General features: G+C 43.0%; 1 protein-coding gene across 2 annotated transcripts; it reads left to right on the top strand.

The window, feature by feature from the left end:
- CLDN18 (claudin 18) lies at positions 1-27,051 on the top strand. 2 transcript variants are annotated; one of them, XM_027545380.1, is made up of 5 exons: positions 1-220; positions 21,300-21,464; positions 22,073-22,190; positions 24,957-25,067; positions 26,080-27,051. In XM_027545380.1, the coding sequence occupies exons 1-5, from the start codon at positions 1-3 to the stop codon at positions 26,249-26,251; spliced, it is 786 nt and encodes a 261-aa protein (XP_027401181.1). In that variant the 3' UTR covers positions 26,252-27,051. The 2 variants fall into 2 exon arrangements, with proteins under 2 accessions (XP_027401181.1, XP_027401171.1); XM_027545370.1 differs by lacking the exon at positions 1-220 and adding an exon at positions 9,712-10,187.
- Positions 27,052-27,303: the final 252 nt, after the last annotated feature.

Below are 27,303 nucleotides of genomic sequence, written 5' to 3'. Positions count from 1 at the left end.
ATGTCCGTGACCACCTGCCAGGGCTTGGGGTTTGTGGTTTCACTACTCGGGATTGCAGGCGTCATCGCCGCCACCTGCATGGACCAGTGGAGCACCCAGGATCTGTACAACAACCCGGTGACAGCTGTATTCAACTACCAAGGGCTGTGGCGCTCCTGTGTCCGAGAGAGCTCCGGCTTCACCGAGTGCCGGGGGTACTTCACCCTGCTGGGGCTGCCAGGTAAGGACAGGTACCTGACAAGATGTGGGGGCAGACAGAGCTGAACAGGAACAGCCACCTCTGCCTGGGGCACCGCCAAGGGACCACTGGGGAGGGAGGAGCAACAATCCCCACCGCTGAGGTGGGAACAGGAAGTGCAGGAAACTTAGGGACAGGAGCTTCTTGGAGCTGGTAGGACTCTTGTATCCCTAACTAGGTGGTACCCAACCGGCACATTTTTAAAATAACTCTACTGCACACAAGTCTCAATCACCCACAGGCTCAGGACTCAGGAGGCCCAAGTCATAGCCACTTCCTTCCTTTAGTCCCAGATCCTCCACCCTGATTTGGATAGGTGAGTCTCCTGAATGGAGTTCCATCTCTGGCCCTCTGTGCCTAGTCCCAGGTTCCAGGGCACCTATGCACAGAGCAGCAACAGAAAGTGGGCAGAGGAAAAGAACTGGGTGCTATGTTTCTCTGGGGGATACCAGATGGGTCTGCCCCTTCTCTGCATCTCCTGACCTCCAAAAAGTATTGATCACATGGAACCAGCTTCTGAGTTCTCTCTGCACAGAGGAACCTTGTAGAAAGTGCACTCAGCCATGCAGGGCAAAAGAGTGACAGCTGTGATGTGCAGGCTGGCCTATTAGTTTCATAAGAATTTGTTTGCTTCACAGATGGGTCATGTTAACATAGGAAACTTCAAGCCTCAAGAGCATAGATTGTTAAAAGTGTCTTTCACTCAGGTATCAGAGTAAGACAATAAATACACTTATTTTTATTTCTTAGTTCTTTTTTCCTTTCATAAATATTCATCAAAGTCTGGAGAGAGACAATGATGAAAGGTGGGCACAGTAAGGAGGATCAGAAATAGATACTAGAATTTCTCCTCCAGAAATTTTCCATTGGGTTGCAGAGCCAAGATATAGGCCTGCACAGAAGGTACAAGTTGAAGACTCTGTCTCACAATGATTCAGTCTTTCATGCATTCCATACTTGGGGATGGAGAGCTCAGAACAGCCTCAGGATTCTGTGGACCTGGCATCCCAAAAACGTGAAAGTGCGCACCAGAGTGGTATGATAAGGTGAAAAGTAAGGAAAATACAGGGCTAGTGCTGCAGGAGATGAGAGAAAGATGACTTGTTCAGGAAGAGACCCACTGGAAAGGAAATCCCACAAGTGACCCTTGAAAGGTAGTTATGAGTTAGAGGTGCAGCATCACAGCAGGAAAAACAGCATGGGCAAAGGCATGAACGTGTTAAAGGTTGTTTCCACCTGAGGTTTACTTGGGAGGAAATGAAGGAATGACTTTGGTAGGAAGAGAGGATTTATATGGAGATGATGGTGGAGAGCACTGAATGCCAGGCTAAGAGAGGAATGGCCTGTATACAAATGAGAACATAAGCCAGATCCCTGGGTGACCAGTGGCCGATTCAGTGGGATCTCCCTCCTCCAGGGACTGGAGAAAGGTGAGCCACTCCCACGTCTCTATGTCCTACTGACCCCTCCTGAGCTCCAGGTCTAACCATCTGCCCTTGGAATTCACCCTCAACTCAAACGCAAAATGCCCCTGGTCTCTCAGAGACCTCGGTTCATGGGCCTGGGTCCACACAGAGCTAGAGGCCCTGAAGGAGAGAGTCAGACTGAGGCAGAGCACCCAAGTGACACCTGAGGGGTCATACAGCTTCATAAATTGCAAACAACAATGGCAGACCAGGCACTAGCACTTGAGCCAACAATTGCCTTGAAGTACTTTGTGTAATCTCTACAAGCTCCCCCATCCATGAACTTGATGCTATCATTACCACCCTTTTAGAAACAAGGAAGCTGAGCTGGGGAAACTTGCCCAAGGTCACATGCAGATAGAGCTAGGGCTCAGACTGTGTCCTACCTGCACCCAAGTCCCAGCTCACAGCCCTCACAGGGAGCCCCATGGCTCTCAGACACAAAGCAGAAATCCCCAGTGCAAAAGCATCTTCCTAGACTCACCTCTTACCTAAGACTGGGGCTGCAGTCTTGGGGGCGTCCTAGAGTAGCAACAGCTGTCAACATGCCCTATTTTGCAGGTCAAGACATGAAGACTCAGAGAGGCAAAGTGACTTGCCCACACTGGGGCCGGACTGAAACTGTTTTAGGGCCTTCTCTTAGAACCTTTGTGTGTGTTATGTGTGAAGATCCTGCCACTAGATAGTTCAGAGAAGTATTTTTCAAAAAGAATTTTGTAGAAATCCATTTTAAAAGAAAAAAATTCTTGCAGCCCTTCAATATTGATTTCAATTATACTCATTTTACGTCACTTTAACATGGACATGTATAACAATAGATTTAAATTCCTAATGCACATAAATTTTATACAAGGAACCAAAACCACATTTGCAATTATAATGTAAATACCACTAAATAAACCCGAATGTCAAAATTCACTTGGTATTAGGGATATTATTGGTTTTCACTTGGAGTTTAATAGGACAAAGATACAGTTCAATTTTGTATTTCACCTCTCTCAAAGCTTTGACTTTAGTATTATTAATGCAGATTCTCTATTCACCTGAGTTTGTTTTATAAAGTGGTATTAATAAATTCAAGTTACTCACATCTGTCACCCTTAGCCACCACTTCATCAGGGAATTGTCCTCTCTTATCCACGGTGATGAGGCATCTATGACATGATGCTTTTTGCAATGATTTTGTTCATTTGAGGTGAGGTTGGGATGTGGTGCTTCTGAAATGTGGCTCTAAGACTATTGACCTGATTATTTCTGGGATCTGGGGAGGAAAAGTTCTCTGCTGTGTATTTGCAAGTATGTGTGCTCAGTCGTGTCCAACTCTGTGACCCCAGGGATTGTAGCAAGCCAGGCTCCTCTGTCCATGGAATTTCCCAGTCAAGAATACTGGACTGGGTTGCCATTTCCTTCTCCAGGGGATTTTCCCGACCTGGGGATCAAACCCAGGTGTCCTGCTTTGAAGGCAGATTTTTTACCATCTGAGCCACCAGGCTATTTCATACTCCAGAGGATCTCCCCAACCCAGGGATCAAACCCAAATCTCCAACGTCTCCTGCATTGGCAGGCAGATTCTTTACCACTGTGCCACCCACCACTAATTGTTGCAATCAGGTTTGTGCAAAATAGGACGTGCAGTACTTTTTGGTGATGCTCCTGCAGAATTGACCACCAGGACACAGGTTTCTGAGTCATAGTACCAGCGCCACAAGGTGGAAGAAATTCCCCTGACTCCATTTCTGTTTGGGCTGGAATGAACCCTTTGTTCATGGATCAGTTCAGGCTTTCACTTCACTGACTCCTGGTATAAACATGATCATATATACCAACGTAAACCTAGACCATAAGTGGCCAGCCTGAGGGTCTGGAACATATTTGCTTTAATTTTTTCCATTGTCATTGAAATGAAAGCACAGAATTTTTTAATTTCCATAGAGAAGCAACACACTCCCAAGAATGCAAACACAGATACTTAGGCTCAGAGGGAAGAAGTCAAGCACAACTGAACCCTCCAGAGAAACGCGAGGTACTGGACTGACAGTCAACCTTCCTAGACAGAGTCATTTCACTAAAACCAAAACTGTCAGCCACCCTGTCCTGGACTGACCAAGTTTAGACAAGGTCCCCTCTTGGCAGGGACAGGAAGTAAAAGTAAAGCCTTTGGTCTTCCCATATACACAGAAGTAATAAGGAAGTAACTGTAACACACACAGAAAAATAAAAGTAAAAAATTTTTAAACTCAGTAACACAGAAATCATGGCACTAGAAAGAACATTTATGCATTCAACAAACATTTGTTGAGTACCTACTATGTCCCAAGCTGTCTGCACATGGGGAAAGGTTCACAAATCTAAAAGAGAGACAGAGGATAAACAAACCGTTGCAGTGCAAAGTTTCTCAACCTAGGCACTATTGATACTTTAAGCCATATAATGCCTTTTGTAGGGTGCTGTTCCCCACATTACAGAGTATTTAGCAGCATCCCTAGCCTCCATCCACTAGATGTGCGTAGCAGCAGCTTTCCCTCCCTAGTTGAGACAGCAGAAATGTCTTCAGACTTGTCATATATCCCCTGGGGGCAAGAGTGGCCCCAGTTAAGAACCACTGTTATAAAGCATAGTCAGTGTCTCATATGGTACAGGATGTAGACATGAGGGAAGGGAAGACTTCCCAAAGGAAATGACAGCTGAGCTGAGTTACTTAGTTATGACAAGTATGAGTTACCCAGAAAGACAAAGAGGTAAAGAGTTTTTCAGAAAGAGGGAAACATAATTGGAAAAGACACAGTGGCATGAGAGAGTGTAGTGTATTAAGAGAATTAAAATAACTTAAATCTCTTTGTGAGGCAACACAATACAGGGTTATGTGTTAAACTCTTAGGAATAACATCTTTAAATGTTGCTGCTAAGTCACTTCAGTTGTGTCCGACTCTGTGCAACCCCATAGACAGCAGCCCACAGGCTTCACCGTCCCTGGGATTCTCCAGGCAAGAACACTGGAGTGGGTTGCCATTTCCTTCTCCAATGCATGAAAGTGAAGTGGAAGTGAAGTCACTCAGTCATGTCCGACTCTTTAAGACTCCATAGACTGCAGCCTACCAGGATCTTCTGTCCATGGGATTTTCCAGGCAAGAGTACCGGAGTGGGTTGCCATTGCCTTCTCTGATCTTTAAATGTTAGGCAAGAATAAAAATGAAAAAGGAAGTTTACTAAGGAAAATTTAAACATCAACTAAAAAGGAATATATATTACAGGATCCTAGATAGGGATATTATAAAAATGTGAATTTCTTCCTAATTAATGTATAATAAATAATATATTTAACTAATTGTGTTATAATAATAATATAACATACTGAGACCTTACTCTGCCCTAGGCATTGGTTCAAGAAATTATCATATGTTAATTTATATTTTAAATCTAATTTGTGTGATTATATAAATTTACATCAATTATCTTATACTTACTTTAATTTTCACAACTCTATGAGGTAAGTAGTGCTATTATCTCCATTTTATAGATGAGGAAACTGAAGCACAAAGGGGCTATAGAACTTTCCCAGTGACACTGTGATAGTAAGTGGCAGTTGAGAATTCAAACTCAGGCAGGTTTTTTGCAGAGCCTAAGCTTGTAAGAATAATATTACAAGAATTCTAATCAAAATGCTAGTGAGAGTTTTCCCTTGGGAGCATGGCGAAGTGGTTATCTATAAGAAGAAGCAGATGAAATTAATTTTAAATGTTTTTTTAAGGATAATATTAATATAAAAGTAGAGAGTTAACTCTCTCAGATATTCAACCAAATTCTAAAGTTGTGATAATTAAAAGTGTGCTTTGTCCCAAAGATAGACACAGGTCAATGGAGCAAAGTTTAAAATTAGGAAGACATATATGTGAATTTAATATAGGTAGAGGAGGTTTTACAAAGCATGAGGAAAGGGAAAGTTATTTAATAAGTGCTGTAAAAATTATTGATTAGCTTTTTTGAGGGAAAAAAATGAATCATAGACTACAAACCAAAATAGGTTCCAGATTAATTAAATGTAAAGATACACAAAACACTTTTAAATTTTCTAAAATTCTAAAATAATTCTAGTATCATTTCTAAATGGAAAATAAGTTCCTAAGCATAGAAAAGAACACTCATTTTACTACATCATTTAACAGATTTTTATTAAGCACCTATTATGCACCAGGTACTGTGAACATGTAAATGGAAAATACTGTATTTTTCTAAAACCATGAAAAAAATTAATAAGCAAATATTCAATGTGAAAAGATCTTTTTAGTAATCATAACATTATATTAAGATCCTTAACAAATAATTCATGTAAGTTGATAGACAAAATTCCAAATTCCAGTAAATATATGAGGAAGAAGTGATAATTCACAAAAAAGAAAAACAAACACTCCACAAATATTTGTTTAAAAAATAGTTTCAAACTCATTAATAATCAAAGTAATGCAAATTTAAACATGTGATCATATATAACAACAAATTCACAAAGCAGGTAAGGGTTTCAGTGAGGCAAGATCTTTCAAATGCTGTTGATGCTTCAGATGCTGTTTACTAGGAATAAAATTCATAGGAAAAAAGTCTGCCTCTACATAAAAAAGATTTTAAAAGATTTTTTTAAAGCCTCATACCCTTTGGCATCTTAATTCCTGTCTTAGGAATCTGTCCTAAAATAGTAATCAGAAATACTGGCAAAAGATACAAACAAAAAACTGGGGGAGGGGTAAAGTCTAATTATGTAAGAATAGATGCTGTTTTGGTGAACAGTTGGACTTCTATATGAAAGTGAAAGTGTTAGTTGCTCAGTTGTGTCCAACTATTTGTGATCCCATGGACTGTAGCCCATCAGGCTACTCTGTCAATGGAATTCTCCAGGCAAGAATACTGGGAGTGGGTAGCCATTCACTTCTCCAGGGGATCTTCCCAACCCAGGGATCAAACAGGATTTCCTGCATTGAAGGCAGATTCTTTACTGTCTGAGCCACCAGGGAAGTCCAGCATTTCTATATAATGAAATACTAACATATTCATAGATTAAATATTTAAGATTAAATATATTAAACAATGTTTACAAAGTACTTTAATTGAATATGTATGCAATTAAGTGAAAAGAGAAAAACAGTAAATTGTATGATCTCTTAATTATGTAAAAAATATATACAGAGAATAGATTAAAAAGAAAGTATGCCAAATATTTTGTGTAAGGTTTAAAATTATGACTAAGATTTGTCAACATTTTCCCACTTCTAAATTTTCTATTATGAGCACTAAAAGGTAGAGTCAGAAGTTAAGACTATAAAATGTGTTAATATTTTAAAAGAAAAAAATCAATGGATATATCAATCATTTGTCTTGCTAATAATACTAATTTAACTCCTCCTATATTCCTAGCTGTAATATTTTATATTGATATTTGACTGCCATATTGCCTAATTAGCATAGATATTGTATTAATATTCCTTTAACAAGGTAAAGAAAAGTTAAGGGAAATGTTTTCTCCAATATCAGTAAAATAACATAGGCTCCTGAAAATGTACAACCTGAAATGACAACACCAGAACCATATTTAAAGTTGAATATAGGGAGGATTCCCCTCAAGAAGTCAGCAAAATTTTTTGCTTCACTGTAAAAGTGACTAAACAAAGTTGAAACAGACCCATTATTGTTAAACACAATGAGATCATGGATTGTTATCATTATTATATACTATTATAATCAGACCATGAACTGTCATTATCATTAGAGATACATTTAATATATTTTAACAAAGCCCATTGCCATAAACAAGGAAGCCAGATGTTTCTCTGTGGACCCCCAATTACTCTTTAGCAGTGACTGCTAAAGCAGCAGTCCACTCATTCTAGAGCACAGAAAACTCACCAGGAAGTGAAAAATCCCATTTTCCACATGTTTTAAAGCATGTTAACACTTGTCAACCCACTCCAGAATTCTTGGCTGGAAAATTCCATGGACAAAGGAGCTATGGAGTCACAAAGAGCTGGACATGACTGAGCTTGCACACATGTAAATGTATACTTATTTCATATTTTTTAAAGTGTGTACACTTAGAATCCCTCTCTACTCATTCAATATTCTGCCTAAGTAGAAGGAGCTTTACTTTATCCTTTAAAGCTAACTTTTCCTTCCTCCAAAAATATAAAGTCACTGTCACCACTTCAAACAAGAAAGAAAGATTAATTCATTGTTACCTGAATATCTTTTTATTCTGTCTTGAAATTTTGCATAAAAACATTTTCATAGGAAAGTGAGAGGGAAAACTGTCATGAATGAAACTAGGTAACTATAATAACCTTTTCTTCTTAATTTTGCCATTTTCAATCTACATTTGGGTGGTCAATGATGGGGGTGAGGGTGTAAACAAGTGTCATAAAATGAACAACTGGAAACAAAACTCTTATAAATCTTTCTGAATAAAAAGCCTAACTTTTAATTGAAATAAGAGTGAAATGAGCTCTGTCCACAGGAACGGTGGCAGAATCATTCCTGAATTATTCTAACATTTTCCAATCTAATTGGTTGATCCCCGTCCACCAGCAGAGACCAGGGTCACTTCTAGCTGTCCCCTCCCCACCTTTTAGACTTGGCCTTATAGCTCAGTTCAGGAGTTACAGAGCCACCAACAGGACTTCACCTAAGTCGTATAACTCTTGCCTACTCTCTTCTTGGGGCTTTCTGGCTCATTCTTCTTACCATGCAAACCCTGATCACAGAACCTAAAGCAAGGTATGTGGTTGAGGGGAGTGTTGCCTCCATTCAAATCAGAGGGGAGACCTTGCATATTTGCTTTCTGTGTTTGCTGGGAATAAAGCCATGGGAGTGGTGACTGGGTGCACCCAAGATAACATTGAAATGTCCAGATGCACAGGCTTGTTTCCTGGAGAACGTGTATAGACTAGAGATTGGGGTATAGGTGTGTATCAGGGCCTTGACATCCAGATTCAAGGAACGTCTCGCTAAAATGTGTCTGAATTCAGACGCCAGACATATACCACCCACAGGAAGTAGCAGGTCCATCAATTCTCTAATGTAATTCTAAAATCAAATTGTGTCTACAAAACACACTGGCTGATGGCTGGCCAAGTCTCTGTTTTGGTGATTCCTGACATTTTGACCAACTGTAGTAAAGACTGTTCTGCAAAATGTAGAGGAGAACAGTGTATGACACCTGAAAGGGTGCTGAAGTGTTTCAGCTTATCCTGTCCATGTTACAGATGAAAACTCTGTGATCCACATAAGCGGAGCCATTTGCCCCAATCGCCCAGCACACAGCATGTCAAGGACCGGGTCAGGAGCAGATGCTAGGCCTCTCAGTAACCAGGTCAGGGTCTCTGGTCCAGCCTGCCTGTTTCCTCCTCATGGCCTTTTGTGGAACTTCTGTGTCTGCTTGCCACATGGTCTTCATTTGGTTCCTGCGAGTGAAAGGGTGAGATGTCCGTCAACACAACGCCCTGCTTCTTCCCATCCCAGATCCAATTCCGGCAGACCCAGAGTATAGCTGTAGGATATGGCTCCCCTCTCAAGAGTGGGGACAACTCTGCCTGCCCTGTCACTCCATATGGAAACAGAGAAGGAGTCCCAGACTAGAAGTTGAGATGAGACTTCCACCTTTGCCATCTTTTAAATTCAGCAGCTGTGGTGCAAGGCACCGGGGCAAGTACCTTAACCTCTTTACCTTGCTTGACTCACCACCCCCTCCCCCCAAAACTATGTGTGGGGAATAATTAATACCTGCTCTACCCATTTCTGTAAGATCAAAATGGAAAGATGTCAGTGTAATGGTGGTTTACGAGTTGTGAAGAGAAAATGTCTGGTGTGAGACAGAGATTTCTGGAGCCGTGTTTTTTAAGTGAGGTCAGTCGAACTGGTTTCCCGTGATGAACAGGGCCTCAAGGAAGGCTTGTGTGTGTGGTCGGGGGTGGAGGGACGTGAGTCTTAGCTGCGCTTCTTCCCTTGGGGCAGACCCAGAGCCGGGGTGGGGCAGGGGTCCACTCAGACTGCCGCGCCCTCAAACCAACCCGGCCTGTGCCACTCCCCAGACAAGTGCCTCTTGGGGCTGCTTCCCTAACAAATGAAAAAATAATGTCCTTGAACCAAGAGTGAAACTGAACTATCTAAGGAAAACACTGTGAACAAACACAGAGGGCCGAGGAAAGCCATCTGATCAGAGCAGCTCCCCGGGAGCTCAGCAGGACGAAGGCGGCAGCTGGGCGGGAGGACGGAGAGCCGGGCCATGTCCACCACCAGATGCCAAGTGGTGGGCTTCCTGCTGTCCATCCTGGGCCTGGCCGGCTGCATCGTTGCCACGGAGATGGACATGTGGAGCACCCAGGACCTATACGACAACCCGGTCACCGCTGTGTTCCAGTATGAAGGGCTCTGGCGCAGTTGCGTGCAACAGAGCTCAGGCTTCACCGAGTGCCGGCCCTACCTCACCATCCTGGGCCTGCCAGGTAGGCGTGGGCACAGATGAGGCCGGGAGCCGGCTGCTGCTTTCACCGCAGCCAGGAGGGACCTTGGAGTTGGGCTCAGGGCAGGACTCTCACAGCACTGGCTCCCATCAGAGGTGTAAGAGGAGAAGTTGGCCCCATGTCAAAGAGGGCTATGTAGACCTAAGGGAGAACATCCAAGATTTTATACTCAAAGGAATCGCCAGTGAGGAAGCGAGTCATGAGAACAAGGGGGCTATGGTGAGGGCAGGCTCCTGATGCTAGAAGAGACAATATTGCTCAAGGAGAAAAGTAATTGTGTGCAGGTATGTGCGTGTGACTTGCTCTTGCCTGCACATACCTAGGGCTAGGTAGGATGGTGAATATTTTCTTACCATCAAAAAAGTTTATCAGGAGTTAATATAATTTCATTATCAATTTGGTTAATTTTTCCTTTGAGAAGTCAGAGTCTCAGTCAGTGCCAGAAAGTATATATCGCCTTTAAATTACAAATATCCTTTCTCTGCATTTGTGTTGAGAGGTTCTGGTGTGCACTCTTCAAAAACAATGCATGTCAAAATATAATTACAGAACTATAATAATTGTAATAGTCTCAGAATATAAATATAATTATAAATGACATCCTTTCACCCCTGGAGATGGTATCAGCTAAATCCTTGTTTCTAATAGATAATTAGTTCAAATAGGAATCATAGGAACTTTGCATTCTAGATATTATGGGACCTCTACTTGATTTTTTTTTTTAAAAAGCAAAGAAAGAAATAAAAGGTTAATCAGTGGCCCCAAGGAGTAGCCCTGATGTGAGTTTGTTGAAGAAAGGAAAACAGGGCTAGGTTTTGCCTCTCTGAAACAAATACCTTGTGGACAGGTCGATGGGGATAAATTTGCAGGAAACTGCAAGGCCTGTGAAGCCCTTGAAATTGAATTCTGAAAAGCAATTATCTCAATTATCTCCATTTACAGAAAGAAATAGAAAGTGGGTGTCAGAGTAGAACTGGAGTGTTTATTCCATCTTTAGAAGCCACTTGTATTGTGAAACAGACTGATCACTGACTGAGATCTGCTTAAAGCAGTAAGGGAGGCTGGCTGGAGGGAAGAAAGCCCCAGAGAGTGGCTGATGCTACAGGGCAAAGGTCAGAAAGGAGATGCAAGACCATGGATTGTTGAGTTGCTGCTGCTGCTGCTAAGTCGCTTCAGTCCTGTCCGACTCTGTGTGATCCCATAGACGGCAGCCCACCAGGCTCCCCCATCCCTGGGATTCTCAAGGCAAGAACACTGGAGTGGGTTGCCATGTCCTTCTCCAATGCATGAAAGTGCAAAAATGAAAGTGAAGTCGTTGAGTCGTGTCCAACTCAGCAACCCCATGGACTGCAGCCCACCAGGCTCCCCTGTCCATGGGATTTTCCAGGCAAGAGTACTGGAGTGGGGTGCCATTGCCTTCTCCAGTTGAGTTGCTAGCTACACCCAATTTTAACTATTAAATAAAAGAGTAAGAATGACCTTGTATTCAAAATGAAGGCAGGACATTTCATGACTTCAGCTCAATTACCTCTTCCCAGGACCCCATCACACAGTATCAGTCTCTGGCTCATTCTCTGTCTTTCCACACATGAGAATCCCAAATAGCCACACTCTCCAACGTGGTCAGATTGCATTGCTACCACCCTCATTGTTTTTCCATTCTACTGAGGGATCCCATCATCCCTAAGTCCTCTCAGAATCTCTCCTCATTGCCCATCAACAGTCTACTCTGCAGAACGAGATTCCTTCCCTGCCACCTGTCCAAGACCAGCCTCTCCACCAGGGCTCTGAGGGCCCTGCCCCCTCTTGTGTGGCCACCCCTGCTGACCAGCCCCTCCCCTTCTTGCCTCTTTCATCTTTCCTCCTCACTTACGCTTATATCATCTTTTCTTGGAAAACCTTCCTGATTCAGAGCGTTCTCAAGTTCTCTCTCTCCCTAGCTCACTGACAATCAAACTAAAAGACAAAGTTTTTCTCCCATCCCTCCCTCCTCACTCTTAACCTCTTGCATTCCGGTTTCTATCCTTTATTCCTTACAATGTTTGCTCTTTTGACTATGGCAGAAGGTCAGGCCGAATCTTTCAGTCACCAGCTTCCAGTTCTCTGCTCTCCTCTTCCTGGATATTTCAAGGCCCAAACACCTTCCATGGTTCCTCACTCAGCTTAACTAGGGGCAGATGTGACAGCCTGACACACACCTCCAGCGTTACTCACCTTCCTTCCATTACCCATCTCTTACCAGCCCGCTGCCCCCAGCCCATGCTTCTCCCTTCACAGAGAGAACCCCTGCCCTGCCTGTCTGCATCAGAACTGCATCCCACCAAAAGGCAGGATAGCCATTTCCTGGGACTGAGTTTGTGGAAAAAGAGATACTTTAAATCACTAATCATGTGTGGCCATGGAGAAGAGTGTGGATTTAAGAGTAGCCAGTCCTCAATGCAGCAGGAGTGACCACAGTGCAAATTGGCATCCTGAAATGCAATTATTTGTTTGATGACTTAAGGTGTGGCTGACTGACTGGGGTAAGGGAAGAGTGGGAGGATTATTAGGAGGAAAAGACTAGGGAAAAAACTCAAAAGCTACAGGCAGGATCATAAGGCAATGAAGAAGTCAGAGAGGAGGCCAGAGGATGGCTTGTGGATACTTATGGGGCTCCCAAGGGGGTTGAAAGGATTAACATGAACCAGCCAGGACCCAGTGCCTAGAGAGGATGAGGCCACCAGAAACAGTTGCTGAAAGCATATTCTTGAGCATGACAAAAGGCCTTGGGAAGAAACACCTGAAGCAGGGAAGCTGGGAGGAATGCCTGGAGGTAAAAATGGAAGGTTGCAGAGAGCTTAATTTTGACCTGGAACTCAGGGAAGAATATTATCCTCCTGCAGACAAGTAAGCCTGTAAGTGCTATAAAGGCATGAGGCCGATACTATTTTAATGCTTTAATCATCATAATCACCACTACCAATTATTCAATTCTTCTTTGCTCTTTGCTTGCAAAAATCTCACTTTTCATTTATCTGATAAGAATGTATCACATTTAGTTGGAACTGGCAGCCATAGAATAACTTAATTCTATTCATCTGAGGGTCGGACACGACTGAGCGACTTCACTTTCACTTTTCACTCTCATGCATTGGAGAAGGACATGGCAACCCACTCCAGTGTTGTTGCCTGGAGAATCCCAGGGATGGGGGAGCCTGGTGGGCTGCCGTCTATGGGGTCACACAGAGTCGGACACGACTGAAGCGACTTAGCAGCAGCAGCAGCTGTAGTATACCTACAGAGATGAAGGAGGTAAATGGTGGTGGTACCAGGACTGTTTACCTGTATATTGCCAGTGCTGTATAGTTTATAGCCCAGGATTCTCTGCACTGGATTCCAAACAACCAATGTAGCATGCAATTCTCCAAAGACAGTGCCCAGAAATAAAAACAGCTATGGTTTATTGGACTGCACAGAAACTCCAGTTTAATCTTCACAGTAATACAAGGAAATATGTATTAGCTTTATTTTTACAAAGGTAAAAACTGAGGCTCAGAGAGCATGGCAAGGTAACATGCCCAAGTTCCCGTGGATAGAGGATGACAGAAGTAGGCTATGAACACACAATGAAAGACTTCCAAGTTGTGTCATCTCCCTGCCCACACTCATTCCAGCTAGAAGGGGCTTCCTTACAGTTGAAAGGATTGGTCTAGGCTTAAGCACATAAGAGTAGAGGGTGCATTGGCACTCTGACCCATTGATAGTAATTTCATTAACAATGCACAATCAAGAATATTAAGTATAAAGATACTTATAAAAATACTAATTCCCATTTCCCCTCCCTGGAGACTGGAGACTGTGGCAGGAAAAAAGCAAAGGGCTGTCAATGGACAGGAGGGAGAGGAGGCAAAAGCCTGGCAAACTCATGTTTCTGGCCTCCATGATGGTATCAGAGTCAAGTGATGTTTTCTATAACATGTTTGCAAATATGCACTGAATTTGCTGCTGTAGCAGGGTCCTGTGGTTAGAAGCAGATGAATTGGGATCCAGGGCATAGCTTGGCCACCCACATCTCTTGACCTGGCTTTCTCTAGGTCTGCAATGCCTCACAGGAAGGCATTTGTGTAAAACATGCTCTGTGACCCATTTACAGGATCTGGCTCTTTTTATTTTTTTGGCCTTACCTTGTGGCATCCAGAGATCTTAGTTGCCCAACCAGAGACTGAACTCTCCCTACTTTCATTTAAAGTGCTGAGTCCTAACCACTGGATCTTCTGAAAAGTCTCTACAAGATCTGGCTCTTGGCATCATTAAATCATTACTGTCATGTCTACACCGCCCAAAGCTCTCAGTTAGGATATTGATCTTCCAGGTTTTTTTCTTCTCCAAAATCAGATGCCTTTTATGAATCTAAATATCTAAAGTAAAGATTTCTTTAGGGTCCTTTTTTTCTCCTTTCCATCCCCCATCCCCCTGTGTTCTGAGCTCTTCACTGATTCTCAGCACTGTAACAGGCACTGAATGTCTTGATTTTTTTCACACAACTGACTGCATTTCCCCTTTACCACCTCAATGTGCAAAAACAACAGCCACTGGAGAGCTAGGGAGTCTCCCATCAACCTGTCAATCATATTGACACACACAGCAATGGGGGTGTTTAAGGAAACCATATTTAACCCAGAGAACAGTTTCACTAAATCTGAAATCCATAAGGAAAAAAATATGAAACTGCTCTTATGTATCCTTTCGAAAGGAGCTATCTTGTTTATTTCTTCTTACTACTAGCTAATGTTTCACATAAAGTCTAACGCTCCTGATGCTGTGAAACCAGCTTGTCTTTCCTCAATGTCCAGTGGAAGAAATTGGCCCTGAAAGGTAGAGCTAGTATAAGTTAGTTGTAAAACTGAAATGAGATCTGGAGGAACCTCTTGGATTTGGGTTAAGCTGCTTTCCCTTTCTTCAAAAAAGAGACATGTTTTAGCACAAATGTGATTTTTTTAAGTATATGGACAAATATCTGATGTGTACACATTATGGCACATCTGAAGGAGATTCCACAGAGAACTGAGAACACATCTACAAAGCTCAAGAGAACCTGTAACTTGAGTGTAAAAGGAGGCTGTTGCTCTGACTTCTTGATTCTCAAAGCTATGTAGACCCAGAAATCAGGATGCCTCCTCAGCTTGTGCTTGTAAAGATTGTTACTATGGGGGTTTTTTTGTTTGTTTGTTTACTTGGCCGCACTGGGTCTTAGCTGTGGTACTTGGAATCTTCAATCTTCACTGCAGCTTGCAGGATCTTTAGTTGCAGCATGCAAACTCTTAGTTGCAACACATATGCCGGAGAAACGTGTGCTAAGTCACTTCAGTCATGTCTGACTCTTTGGAACCCTATGGACTAAAACTCCCCAGGTTCCTCTGTCCATAGCATTCTCCAGGCAAGAATATTGGAGTGGGTTGCCATTCCCTTCTCCAGGGGATCTTCTGGACCCAGGATCAAACCCATGTCTCTTATGTCTCCTGCATTGGCAGGCAAGTTCTTTACCACTTGTACCACGTGGAAAGCCCATGGGATCTTCAATCTTCATTGAAAATTGATATCTAATTCCAAATGCAGAACATACAATATCTAATTAGAATATATCATATCTAATTCCTGACCAGGGATCAAACCTGGGCCCCTGCATTGGGAGCATGGAGTCTTAGCCACTGGACCACCAAAGAAGTCCCAAGGTTGTTAATTTGATAGCAGGGGCATCACACCCTAGCATGAATTGGTCAGTGGTGGGGCATCATTGCTTTGTGGGAACATACATGGTCAGAGTTACGTAGTTGGAGCCCACCTTAGAGTTGAAAAGGCAATAGGACAGAACCCACCTACATCGCATCAGCCTGCTCATTGCCCACCAGATCCTAAGCCCACTTTTCCTGATCTCCTCCCTATGTTGGTCCAAGCCTTTCTCTTCCTCCTCTTCTCAAATCTTCTTCCACTCCTGCCCTTCACACTCTCTCACACATGTCTTTTTCAAATCCTCAACTGTATTTTACCAAATGAAAGGATTCAGGTTTGTACATGGTTAGTACAAGCCAAAGCCATGTAGAGTTGGAGAGAGATAACTACTTTTTTCAATTGTCTTATTTTTAATTAATTTTTATACAATTTTTAAAGATTACTTTCCATTTACAGTTTTTACTGAGTGTTGGCTACATTCCTCGTGTTGTACCCTACATCCTTGTAGCCTATTTACATCCTCCACTCCTCTACCCCAATATTACCCCTCGTCAATCCCCACTGGTAACTACTACTTTGTTCTCTATGGAAAAATAGCTTCTTTTTAGGGAAGGGGAAGAAACTGAATCTTACAGATCCTGACTTAGTTCTATGCTGGGACCAAGCAGCATCTGATCTTCACATTTCTTTGCAAGAAATCTCTCTATCCCACTCCAGAGTTGGGGAGACTTGGCTTCTGTGAGGTTGAAAGACTTGCCTAACGACACTTGGTATCATGAAGTCTGTGGGACCTCATGAGATGCGTAGGACCTCCATATGGGTTCCCCAGGATCTCTGGAGAATCAAGGCCCTCCCACCTTGTTCTGAAGGCCTTTCCTCTAAGGTCTGGCCTCAGACTTACCTCTTCTGGGATCCCCCTCTTTGGACTCCTCCACCAGCCCTACCTGCCTCCAATCTGAGGCCAAGCTGTGCATGAAGATATGAGTCATCTCCCCTCCCCATCCCAACAAAGACTCCATGCCCAGGCTTTGGCACTTGGTGGCTTGCTGTCTCATCAGCCCCACCCCCACCCTCCAGCCAGCTCAGTGATATCAGCTACTAGAACTCTTTCCTCTTAACTCCCCATTCTGAGCACCTCCTCCTAAGCCCTCTTGATTATTAAGCCCCCAGATTATTCCTTGCAGTTTTATGTCACTGGACAATTAAATGAAAGTTCCTAGGGATCAGGGCAAAGCATAAATATTTATCTAAAAGTTTCCCCAGGAGATGCTAAGGTACAGCCAGGATTGGGAACCATGTCCAAAAACACCTTGCCTGTCAGTTCATAGCTACTTTGGGAGAATAAGATATATAGCAACAGGGAAGGAACATTCAGTTCCCATTTTTCTGTTTGCTTCTGTCAGCTCTGAATCCTGCCCACCCTTCAGCTCTGATAATATGTCTTTGTTCATTGGAAAGAATGCTGTAGTCACACCTTTAGTGCAGGGAATCAGTCTATAGAGCCAGTTGACTCACCTGTTATCAGCTGATAAGCCTATGCCTCTTGCTCAGAATATCAAATAAGACACAGAGTAGCTAAAAGAGAAATGTACCTCCTTTGGGAGCCATTTCTCTGGTTATGTATCTAAGGAGAAGGATTAGAATCCTGGATGGTAGAGTCTTCCAGATGGAAAGAAGTTCCAGTCACCACCATGCACCTCCATGGACATTACTAAACATAGGGAATCTAGCAGTGAGTAGTAAAGAACATTGTCCCTCACTCTGGCAATTGCCCCCATCACAGCCCCCACCCTCAGAAGAACCCTTCCCCAAGGGGTCTCCAAAGCAAGGAGAGCTTAATTCATCCATCCAGGTTCAGAGTTTTGGCTTTGACTGTGGTTCCACAAAATATAAGTGGTAGGAGTAAGCTAATCCTATCCATAGAAGGAGATTCTAAATATAAAAAGGAGCTCAAAGTCATGGTGGACCTGATTCAAAGCAGGTACCAGTGTTGATCAGAAATCCAGAAATCAAGAGCAAGCAGAAAATAAATAAGGTCTTATTTCTGACCTTAACTTGACCCAGCAGAGGCAAGAGGGCATCTGAGAGCCCGAGACAAAGGCTGGCCAAAACAGGCTGACTCCAGTACCCAAAGGCTCCTGTGGCACACACAGCAGCAACTGCTGTCCACATCAGGCAAGACCAGAGCTTTTATTAATATCTCCCACCAGCCAGCATCACCATCCCTTCCAGTCCAACAAGGCCGGGGTAGACCATATATCTCAGCCACAGCAACAGTCACAGCACATATGTGATACATTTTTGAGACTAAATACTAGAACCACTCAATTGAAAGAGATTCAGTGACCCCATCCCTGCTCAGGATAAATATAAAAAAGGGACATTCCTTATTCTACTTTGTTAATATTGTCTGGTTCGTTGGTTGGTTGGTTAGTTGGTTGATTGAGTTTTGGTTGTTTTAACCAGATGCCTTGCCAGGTGCTTCCCAAAATGGTAAAAAGATTTTGTTCTCTGAATGGCTTAAGGTTTAAGATATCAGAAAAAGAGCAGTTATTACAACTTCAAATAGGCTTTTGAGTATATTTGAAGTTCATAAAAGGCCCATGGGGACAAGATAGAAGGAAAGTTAAAGTCTCTTCCTCCTCTCATATGTCTGGTTTTCTGGTAGCAACATTCAAAAACAGAAGAGCCCTAAGGATATTTCCTGAAGTCTGGGGATTCCCCAAAAATGTCCTCTCCTGAACTAACCTTCTTGAACCACAGTTTTGAAGCTTAATTGTGTGTGTGTGTGTGTGTGTGTGTGTGTGTGTGTCTGTGTGAAAGAGAACTAGAACCACACAATGAGTGACATCAGAAAGCGGTTCCATTATGATTTCTTAGCCAAGGTACTTCCAAGGTGAAAAGACATTTAAGGTTCAGTATTTCCAATGGAAATAAAATCTTCCCAGGTTGTAAACTGCTTGAAGACAGTGATTATTTCTCATGAAATTTTATTCCTCATACAGTACCTGGGAAAGAGCTTAGCAGAGAATTTGAGCTTAAAAAATTCTTGATGAATAAATGAATGAATTCATGGATGAGTGCATGAATCTGTGAACATATGACTATGAGAGTTTATCAACATGCTGAGTGAATACACAAAGGTGTAAATGAATACATGAGGAGATGACACATGCTTGCATTTGCCAGTGAGGGAATGTATGGGGTGTTTGTTCCCAGTATGTGTGAGGCCAACAAAGCCATTGAGCAAGGCATTGGAAAACAGAGGTAACATGCTAGAGCCCTCTTAAGGAGTAGATCCAAAGGCCATTCTTAAACCCCCATGGGTTCTTTTCAGCTTCCTGAGGTCTCCATGACACTAGCATCAGAAAAGTGCAAGCCCAAGATGCCAATGTTCAGCAGCTCTCCCAGGAGTGAATGGTCAGATCCTAGAAGATTGATCCACACTGTAAACCAACACATTTACCCTGGGAAAATAGTTGTTAACAGGGCCAAGATTGATGATGGATGCCTATAGAAATCTCTCCCCAGCAAGGAAGCAAAGTTAAAATCATAAGTTTTCTTAGGGAGAAGAATCAAGGATCAATGGCATAGAACAAGAGTATCTGGTTTCCATCGTCTCCCTACCTGGTGAGAAAGTTCTCAGGGCTCCATTCCTCAGACACAGCAGAAGGCTCTTTAATGAATTCTGCATGATCTACCTCTCCTCTTTTCAGTATCTTTCATTGATTGCCAATTCTCCCATCATGACAAATTGCTTTATGATACACATCTTAGAGTGAATAAGCAGGCAGTTCCATGGATATTGGCCATATTTGAGATGGAAATCTTTGCAAAGAGATTGGAAAGAATTTCTCCCAGGGCTTCCTTGTCTTGAGAGTCACATTTATAAATACTCTCCTGGGGCAGGTAATTCCCTGAGATGACTTTTGGAGAATATTCCTTTATACACTCTTACCATCCATTTCAGAGGATGACATTTTATGGCCGAGTCTCCAAGTTTGAAGGATACATTCTATTAGGAGTTTACAGAACCCCGTACCTTGCTGGCAGCCAGAACTCTGCCTGTTTTTCCAGGATAAAGTACCTCAGAGCAACATACTGTGATGGGAAAATAACTATTTTAAGACAGCTCCAGCTTTGCCCCCCCAGCCCTGCTTTTCCTTTGATATGTGTGTCTGGGAAGGTTATTTAACCTCTGAGTTTCGATTTCTTTAAATAATATTACCTACATTGTAGAGTTGTTAAAATATGGATTCAGTTTTTTAACATCTGAAAAGTCTCTAATAGCTTTCCATTAAAAGTAGCAATTGGCTATGACAACTTGGACAGGACAGAGCTCTCTGCTTTGCTTCATGTGGCCTTCAGTTCTGTTCCACCAGAATTACCCACCCTAGTGGCCTCTCCATCTAGAAGACACAAGAACTCATTTGTCTTCCTTTTGTAAAGTTCATTATGCTTGTAGTGGACATGTTTGATGACCATCTTTCCCCACTTTGGCATAAGCTCCATGAGGGCAGAGACCTGTTCATTATTGTCATCCCTATGTCTAGTCATGGGAGGGGGGGTTCACGCAGTAAAAACCTGTTGCTAAGACTCGCTGCACTTTAAGGAGGCACTAGAAACCACTTTAGAAGTATCTGGAGGGGAGGTCACTGCAAGAGAGTCCCCAGAGGACAAAGAACTTCCATTGATTCCTGGAAAGGGAACAGCTGATAAACTGTGGTTGTGCTGAAAGACCTGAGATTGATATAATCATCTTTTTATATAGGCCCCAAATACAGCTCACCATGACCTTAATAGTCCCTTTGGGAAGAGGCAATGATACAGTGCCCTTGGTATATCATCTAGTGACTTTGCTTCATTATAGGCTATAAATTAAATTGAGTTTTCTGGAAGTGGGCACAACTCTATGAAGCACTGAGCCCCTGTGAAAAGACTAGAGAAGAAAGATGTTTGAACTGGAAGATAAAGCAACCCAGTTTTACTATAATCTCTATCAATAATCTTTAATGTCACCTTAGTCAAGCCATCTTCCCTTCTTGGAACACAGATTATCAGGTTTTAAAATGAGGAGATGAAATATTAGTAATTAATATTCTTAATAGCTAAATTCCCTTGACCGTCCCAGCTCCAATAGTCCATAGTTTTCTCATTCTATAGACATCTGCATGCATGTTTTTCATCAATCAGGGGAGTTTAAGTGATGGTTTTGCACTTTCCATAATTTTGTATCTCCAACAATGACAAGGTTCACAGTTTCTGGGCTTTCTGCCTCTCAGAAGTTTGGTATTGGTTGGTTGTAGTTTCTCTGTTGTATTAAACCTAATCAATCTGGCGGAGGTGGTCTTACCTGTCTGCTTTGTCCTGTCCCTTGTCCCACAGCCATGCTGCAGGCAGTGCGAGCCCTGATGATCGTGGGCATCGTCCTGAGTGTCATTGGCCTCCTGGTGGCCATCTTTGCCCTGAAGTGCATCCGTATGGGCAACATGGATGACTCCGCCAAAGCCAAAATGACACTCACCTCCGGGATCATGTTCATCATCGCAGGTAAACAAGGAACCTGGGGATCCCTCTCTCAGATGCACATCCGGGAATGTCAAAGCAAAATCATTCTGGCAGAGAAAACACAGCTTCTCCCTACTGGACATAGTCTGAACATGGGTAAAAGCTTTACACACTGGGCTTCAAGATCTGAGATTAAGCCTCGACTACACTCTACAGAATTATCACAGTGCTAAGGTCCCTCTTAGCTGCCAGCCTCGCCTCATTATAGGAGATTCTCAACTCTAAGGTAGTCAAGTGACTCTATCCCTAAAGGCATTATTTTGCTGAGACTTTACAAAATGATTTTAAGGGAAGAACCCTTGACATTGTCAAAGGACCAGGGCCCAAATATTAATATTTGTACTATTGACCCCTTGTCCTGAGATGGAAAATCTCTTTCTGCACACACACCCATCCCTCCACAAGTAGAGATAAGAGACAGCCCAACTCATAGTGAGAATTCAGTAATCAGTGCTTGAATTGACCATTCTGTTATAGGAATGGAGTATTCTGCAACCTGCTCATCTAAACTCATGTAAGCATACACTGTCTCACAAACAATGTGATTGCTTTAAAGCTGACTCCAGAGTCTTCTTGTTCTTTGCTTGCAGGTCTCTGTGCAATCGCTGGAGTGTCTGTGTTTGCCAACATGCTGGTTACTAACTTCTGGATGTCCACAGCCAGCATGTTCACCAGCATGGGGGGGATGGTGCAGACCGTTCAGACCAGGTAACCTCCTAATCTAGACTCAGTATTTCTCAGTGAACATTGTTGTAAAAATCCGATTAAGCACATATGCCTAATGTGACTGTCAGGGCCTGAAATAGCAAAAATTTATCAGAGGCAGCCATGCCATATCATAAATCAACAATGATCTGTAAATTCATAAACTTCATTTCAGTGAAATATCCTTGGTGATATGACTTGAGGCTGATCTGACATTTCCATTGAAATACAGCGACAGTTCACAGTATTTATCTAACACTCTTACACAGGCCCCATTGTGGTGGCAATGAAACAGGCACTGTTAACCCAAGCATGTAAATGAGCATCACCCCACATCTCCAGTCAGTGACAGGAACCCAGCTAGGGACAGGGAAAAGCTAGAATAGAAATGAGTGAGGTGCAATATAGGTGAAAAAGTGATGTTTCTTCCTTGTATGGCTGCTCTTTCTCTCATTCATTAACTCATTCATTCTACAAATGTATCGAACACCTGCTGTGGGCCAGGAATCATTCTGAGTTCTTGGAATAACAACAAAGTCCTTGTTCTCATGGGGGTCACAGACTAGCAGAGGGAGATGAAACCTCACTGTAATTTGGTGTTGCAAGCAGAGTAGAACTTTTCAAAGATGCAAGAGGAATTCCAACACCTGTATTCATTTAGCCACTTCAAAGGAATGTATTTTATAGCAAGAAGCAGCAGCAAATTCCTGAAGGAGAAAGATCTTTTTCTAGGAGAGCCATGTAAATATTATACCTAAGTGACCCATCATCTCTAGAGTGGATATGCTTGGTATTTCTCCAGCAACATCCATCATGGAAGACAGATGAGTGTGAGCATGTGATAAATCCATTACTCTCTGGCTCCCTGGAACTCCATTCACCATATGTGTTCCTGCATTGTTTTAAGAATGGGAAAGATATGATCCCCATAAGGTGCCCTCATCCTCCTTTACAGTCCTCCCATGGTCTCTTGACTACAAGGACAACTTAGAACCATGCTGATCAACTCATCCTGGTTTCTCTGGGTGTTGTTGTTGTTGTTCAGTCAGTAAGTCATATCTGACTCTCTGTGACCCCATGGACTGCAGCTTGCCAGGCTTCCCTGTCCTTCACCATCTCCCAGAGCTTGCTCAAACTCAAGTCCATTGAGTCAGTGATGCCATCCAACCACCTCATCCTCTGTCACCCACTTCTCCTCCTGCCTTCAATCTTTCCCAGCATCAGGGTCTTTTCCAACCAATCAGCTCTTTGCATCAGGTGGCCAAAGATTGGGACTTCAGCTTCAGCATCAGTCCTTCCAATGAACATTCAGGGTTGATTTCCTTTAGGATTGACTTGTTTGATCTCCTTGCTTCCCAAAGGACCCTCAAGAGTCTTCTCCAGCACCACAATTCAAAAGCATCAATTCTTAGGCACTCAGCCTTCTTTATGGTCCAGCTCTCACATGCGTACATGACTACTGGAAAAACCATAGCCTTGACTATATGGACCTTTGTCAGCAAGGTCCATATAGTCAAGGCTATATGCAAAGGTTATAAAAAGCAAGAGGTCTCTGCCTTTTATATGGACCTTTGTCAGCGAGGTCCATATAGTCAAGGCTATATGCAAGAAGCTATGAAAAGCAAGAAGTCTCTGCTTTTTATACACTGTCTAGGTTTGTCATAGCTTTTCTTCCAGGGAGAAAGCATCTTTTAATTTCATGGCTGCAGTCACTATCCAGTGATTTTGGAGCCCAAGAAAGTAAAGTCTGTCACTGCTTTCCTGGAACTTACCCAGTTTTAGCCCTGATAGGCCCAGATCCTAGGAAACTTCTCTGTCATGGGCAAATCAGGATGGTTGGTCACTCTACTTAGAAAAGCCCACCTTGTCTACAGTGTCTGGATGCCTAGTGTCAGTGCCCCTGCCTGGAAAAGTCACCCAATACCAGGGATCCAGGACTAATGCCCACCATTGCTCTCTTACATTATCTCCTTAGAACCTGCCCACGTCTCTTGGACAGGTAACTTCAGAGATTTTTGTTCTCAGATTATCCTGTTTGGATATAATTGACAAGGGGGAAGGTCACCAGTTTTACTGTCAGACCTCTACAGGTTAGAATTCAGTGTGGGCTGGAACAGAAGCACCATTGGGGTATGGTCTGTGTCTTGTTCACCCCTCTGTTCCAGTGCCAGGCAGTAGGAGGCACATAGTAGGAGATCAATAAATACTTGTTGACCAAGTAAGTAAAGAAATGAATGAAGAAATGAATGGTCTCTTCACATTAGGTCTTTCAAAAAACAGCATCCATGCTCCTACTGGCATGGATGGTTACCAGGGTTACTTGAGTTAGAGATGAGAAAAGCTTCTTGGTCCATAGTAAGAACTCAAGAGACCAAAATTCCTTCTAAAATAATAACTTGAGACTGATCCCATATCGCTCATACTTCTCTTACCAAACCTTCAAGACACTTCCCTTTGCCAATAGGGAAGAAGTAGAATTTTCCTGAGGTGTTTCTCTGAAATTAGAGACTCACAATGAATTCTATGCCTGAGTGATGTTAGGGGCATAAGGATCTCACAACTGTTTTGCTGAATAGCTTCAGTTCCAATTCTAATCTCAGAGCACCTGATTCAGTTGACTGTGACCCAAAGGACTGTGTGTTCAGGGGCGGGCTGGAGTAGGTGTGAAATCTGAAAGTGGGGACCGAGAGGATGAGCATGGCCAGGTTCACAGGGTAGAACCTGGGCGGTTGAGTCAGCCACATTCATAGCCACTCTCTCCCCACCCAGGTACACCTTTGGTGCGGCTCTGTTCGTGGGGTGGGTCGCTGGAGGCCTCACGCTGATTGGGGGCGTGCTGATGTGCATCGCCTGCCGGGGTCTGGCCCCCGAGGAAACCAAGTGAGTCTCCCCATCCCAATGTAATCAGACATTTGATCCAAGTCCATTTTAACATATCATTTGCAGCCAGAACGATCAGCATATGTATACAGAAGAACGCTATTGACAAAAAGATCATGAACCTTATGTTTTATGGGGAAGCCTAAAGAACAGAACAGGAATATGTCAGCCTGAGAAGATTTAGAAGTGATGCTATTGAAGGAAAAACGAAACAGCCCTCTAGGCTGCCCCCCAACTCCAGTACTTCATAACTTGATGATTCTCAGCTGGGAGCAATTGTACCCGCCTCCCCACCTCTCCCCACCCCCTACCCCTGTCCTGGTCCCCAGGAGATATTTGGCAACATCTAAAGACTCTCGATTGTTACAGCTCTGGAGTGGAGGGTTGAGTGATACTTAAATCTGGTGGGTGGAGGCCAGGGATACTGCTAAACATCCTGGAAAGCACAGGACAGGCCCCTACAACAAAGATTTTCAGTTTCAGAATGTTAGTAACACTGATGCTGAGAACACTTATTGTACTTTTCTCACTGTGACTGGGATTGGGAGACCTGGCTCCATCTGGTTCTCCTGCTTACCAGTCCTGTGACCTCTAGCCAGTCATCTGCCTTCTCTGAGCCTCTGTTACCTCATACACATACTGAGCAGGTTAGCAGAGATGGGTTGCTCATACGTACTGATCAGCTTACAAATTCTATGATTCTTTGGCATAACCATGTTCCCCTGAACATTGTTTCTGGTTCAGCTTCATCTGAATTGATGAACAGATGGAACTCACTGGTCACTAACCCCCAACTCTAATACAAAGCAAGAAATTCTGCTCCACTGCAGAGGCTGAAAAGCCAGTGTCCCAAAGCCCAAAACAGCGGCTATCTCAGTTTACCTAGGACTAAGGGTTTCCTGGGACACTGGACTTTCAGTGCTAAAAGTCAGACATCCTAGAGAAAATGGGTAATTTGTCCTGCTACCAAATACATCTCTAGTTGGTCATAGAGTGTTTCTTTTTCTTTCAGCTACAAAGCCGTCTCTTACCATGCCTCAGGCCACAACGTCGCCTACAGGCCTGGAGGCTTCAAAGCCAGCAGTGGCTTTGAGTCCAACACCAGAAACAAGAAGATATATGATGGGGGTGCCCGCACAGAGGATGAGGGACAGTCTCCTCCTTCCAAGTACGACTACGTGTAGCCCTCCCCCCAGGTCACCCGGGCAGGGGCAGAAGAAACCCCTCGAGATCTCACCCCAAAACAAGGAATTCTACCTTGATTTCCCATAGCTTTTGACTCACAGTTGGAAGTTAGAAAGCCTTGGTTTCCCCTGTGGTGAGGCCAGATGGTCTTGGCTACATGCCTCTGTCTCTAAATGTTCCATTACAAAACAGCTGAGCTATCATAGAGCATTAGAGGCTAGAGCCCACATCTTCCAGTCTTCTTCTCTCTTTTTTTTTGATATAACCTTTTTAATCTGATGATAGAATATGGATTGATAAATCATTTAGATCACTTAGGCAAAATGTCCATCCTCCTTCTAGCTGACAGCCCATTGAAGATCTATTTCCCAACTCATCCCCCAGAACAATTCTGAAAGGAAAAAATGAGTCAATCAAAAGACATCATTTTCTGCTATTTCATTTTTGCCTCCCCTCCCACCCCCAGCCCTCACTTGGCTACTAATAAACACTGATTGCAGAAGAGATAGGGAAATGGGAAAATATTTATTATATCTGCAGTTCATTATCTGAGTTTTCTTACACTGTGATCTTTAACATTACTTGGGCCAAAGTGATTTCACTTGGAGGAAACTAACATTTCCACCTCTGCTAACATCTGCTGGACTCCCCATGCATGTCCTCTTTCTGTCACAGGCCAGAAAGAGTCTCTGGAGGAACAAGAAAAGGATTTTTTCTTTTTCCTTTTTATTTTTTGTAATCTAAATATATTTGGTATTCTAAATATAGTTAGAATAAATAATGTATTAGTGAAATGATACACTGTCTCTGTGAATTAGCCTCACCCCTGCACATGAATAGAAGAAAACGAAAAAATAATTGCTTTGATGTTGTCTGTATTGTACTTGGTAAAATCACATTGAAGTCTGAATTTCATGAAATGCTCACTGATCCTATTTCTTTCCCTTTGAGGTCTCCTGGACTCTGGTTATGGATGATAGAATCAGTGTAATCCATGTAAAAACCAAATAATGGGACACAGCAGGCCCTAGGAAGTGAGTTGAAACTAGTT

Source organism: Bos indicus x Bos taurus, chromosome 1, assembly GCF_003369695.1.
Source record: "Bos indicus x Bos taurus breed Angus x Brahman F1 hybrid chromosome 1, Bos_hybrid_MaternalHap_v2.0, whole genome shotgun sequence".
NCBI classification, from domain to species: Eukaryota; Metazoa; Chordata; class Mammalia; order Artiodactyla; family Bovidae; genus Bos; species Bos indicus x Bos taurus.
The sequence above is the reverse complement of the archived record's forward strand: the minus strand, read 5'-3'. Positions and strand labels throughout refer to the sequence as shown.

Excerpts from the sequence above, each read along its gene's own strand:
- CLDN18 (XM_027545380.1), top strand. The coding sequence starts at position 1 with ATGTCCGTGACCACCTGCCAGGGCTTGGGGTTTGTGGTTTCACTACTC. Across the intron at positions 221-21,299 it reads CACCCTGCTGGGGCTGCCAG|CCATGCTGCAGGCAGTGCGA; the intron begins GTAAGGACAGGT and ends CTTGTCCCACAG. Across the intron at positions 22,191-24,956 it reads GTGCAGACCGTTCAGACCAG|GTACACCTTTGGTGCGGCTC; the intron begins GTAACCTCCTAA and ends CTCCCCACCCAG.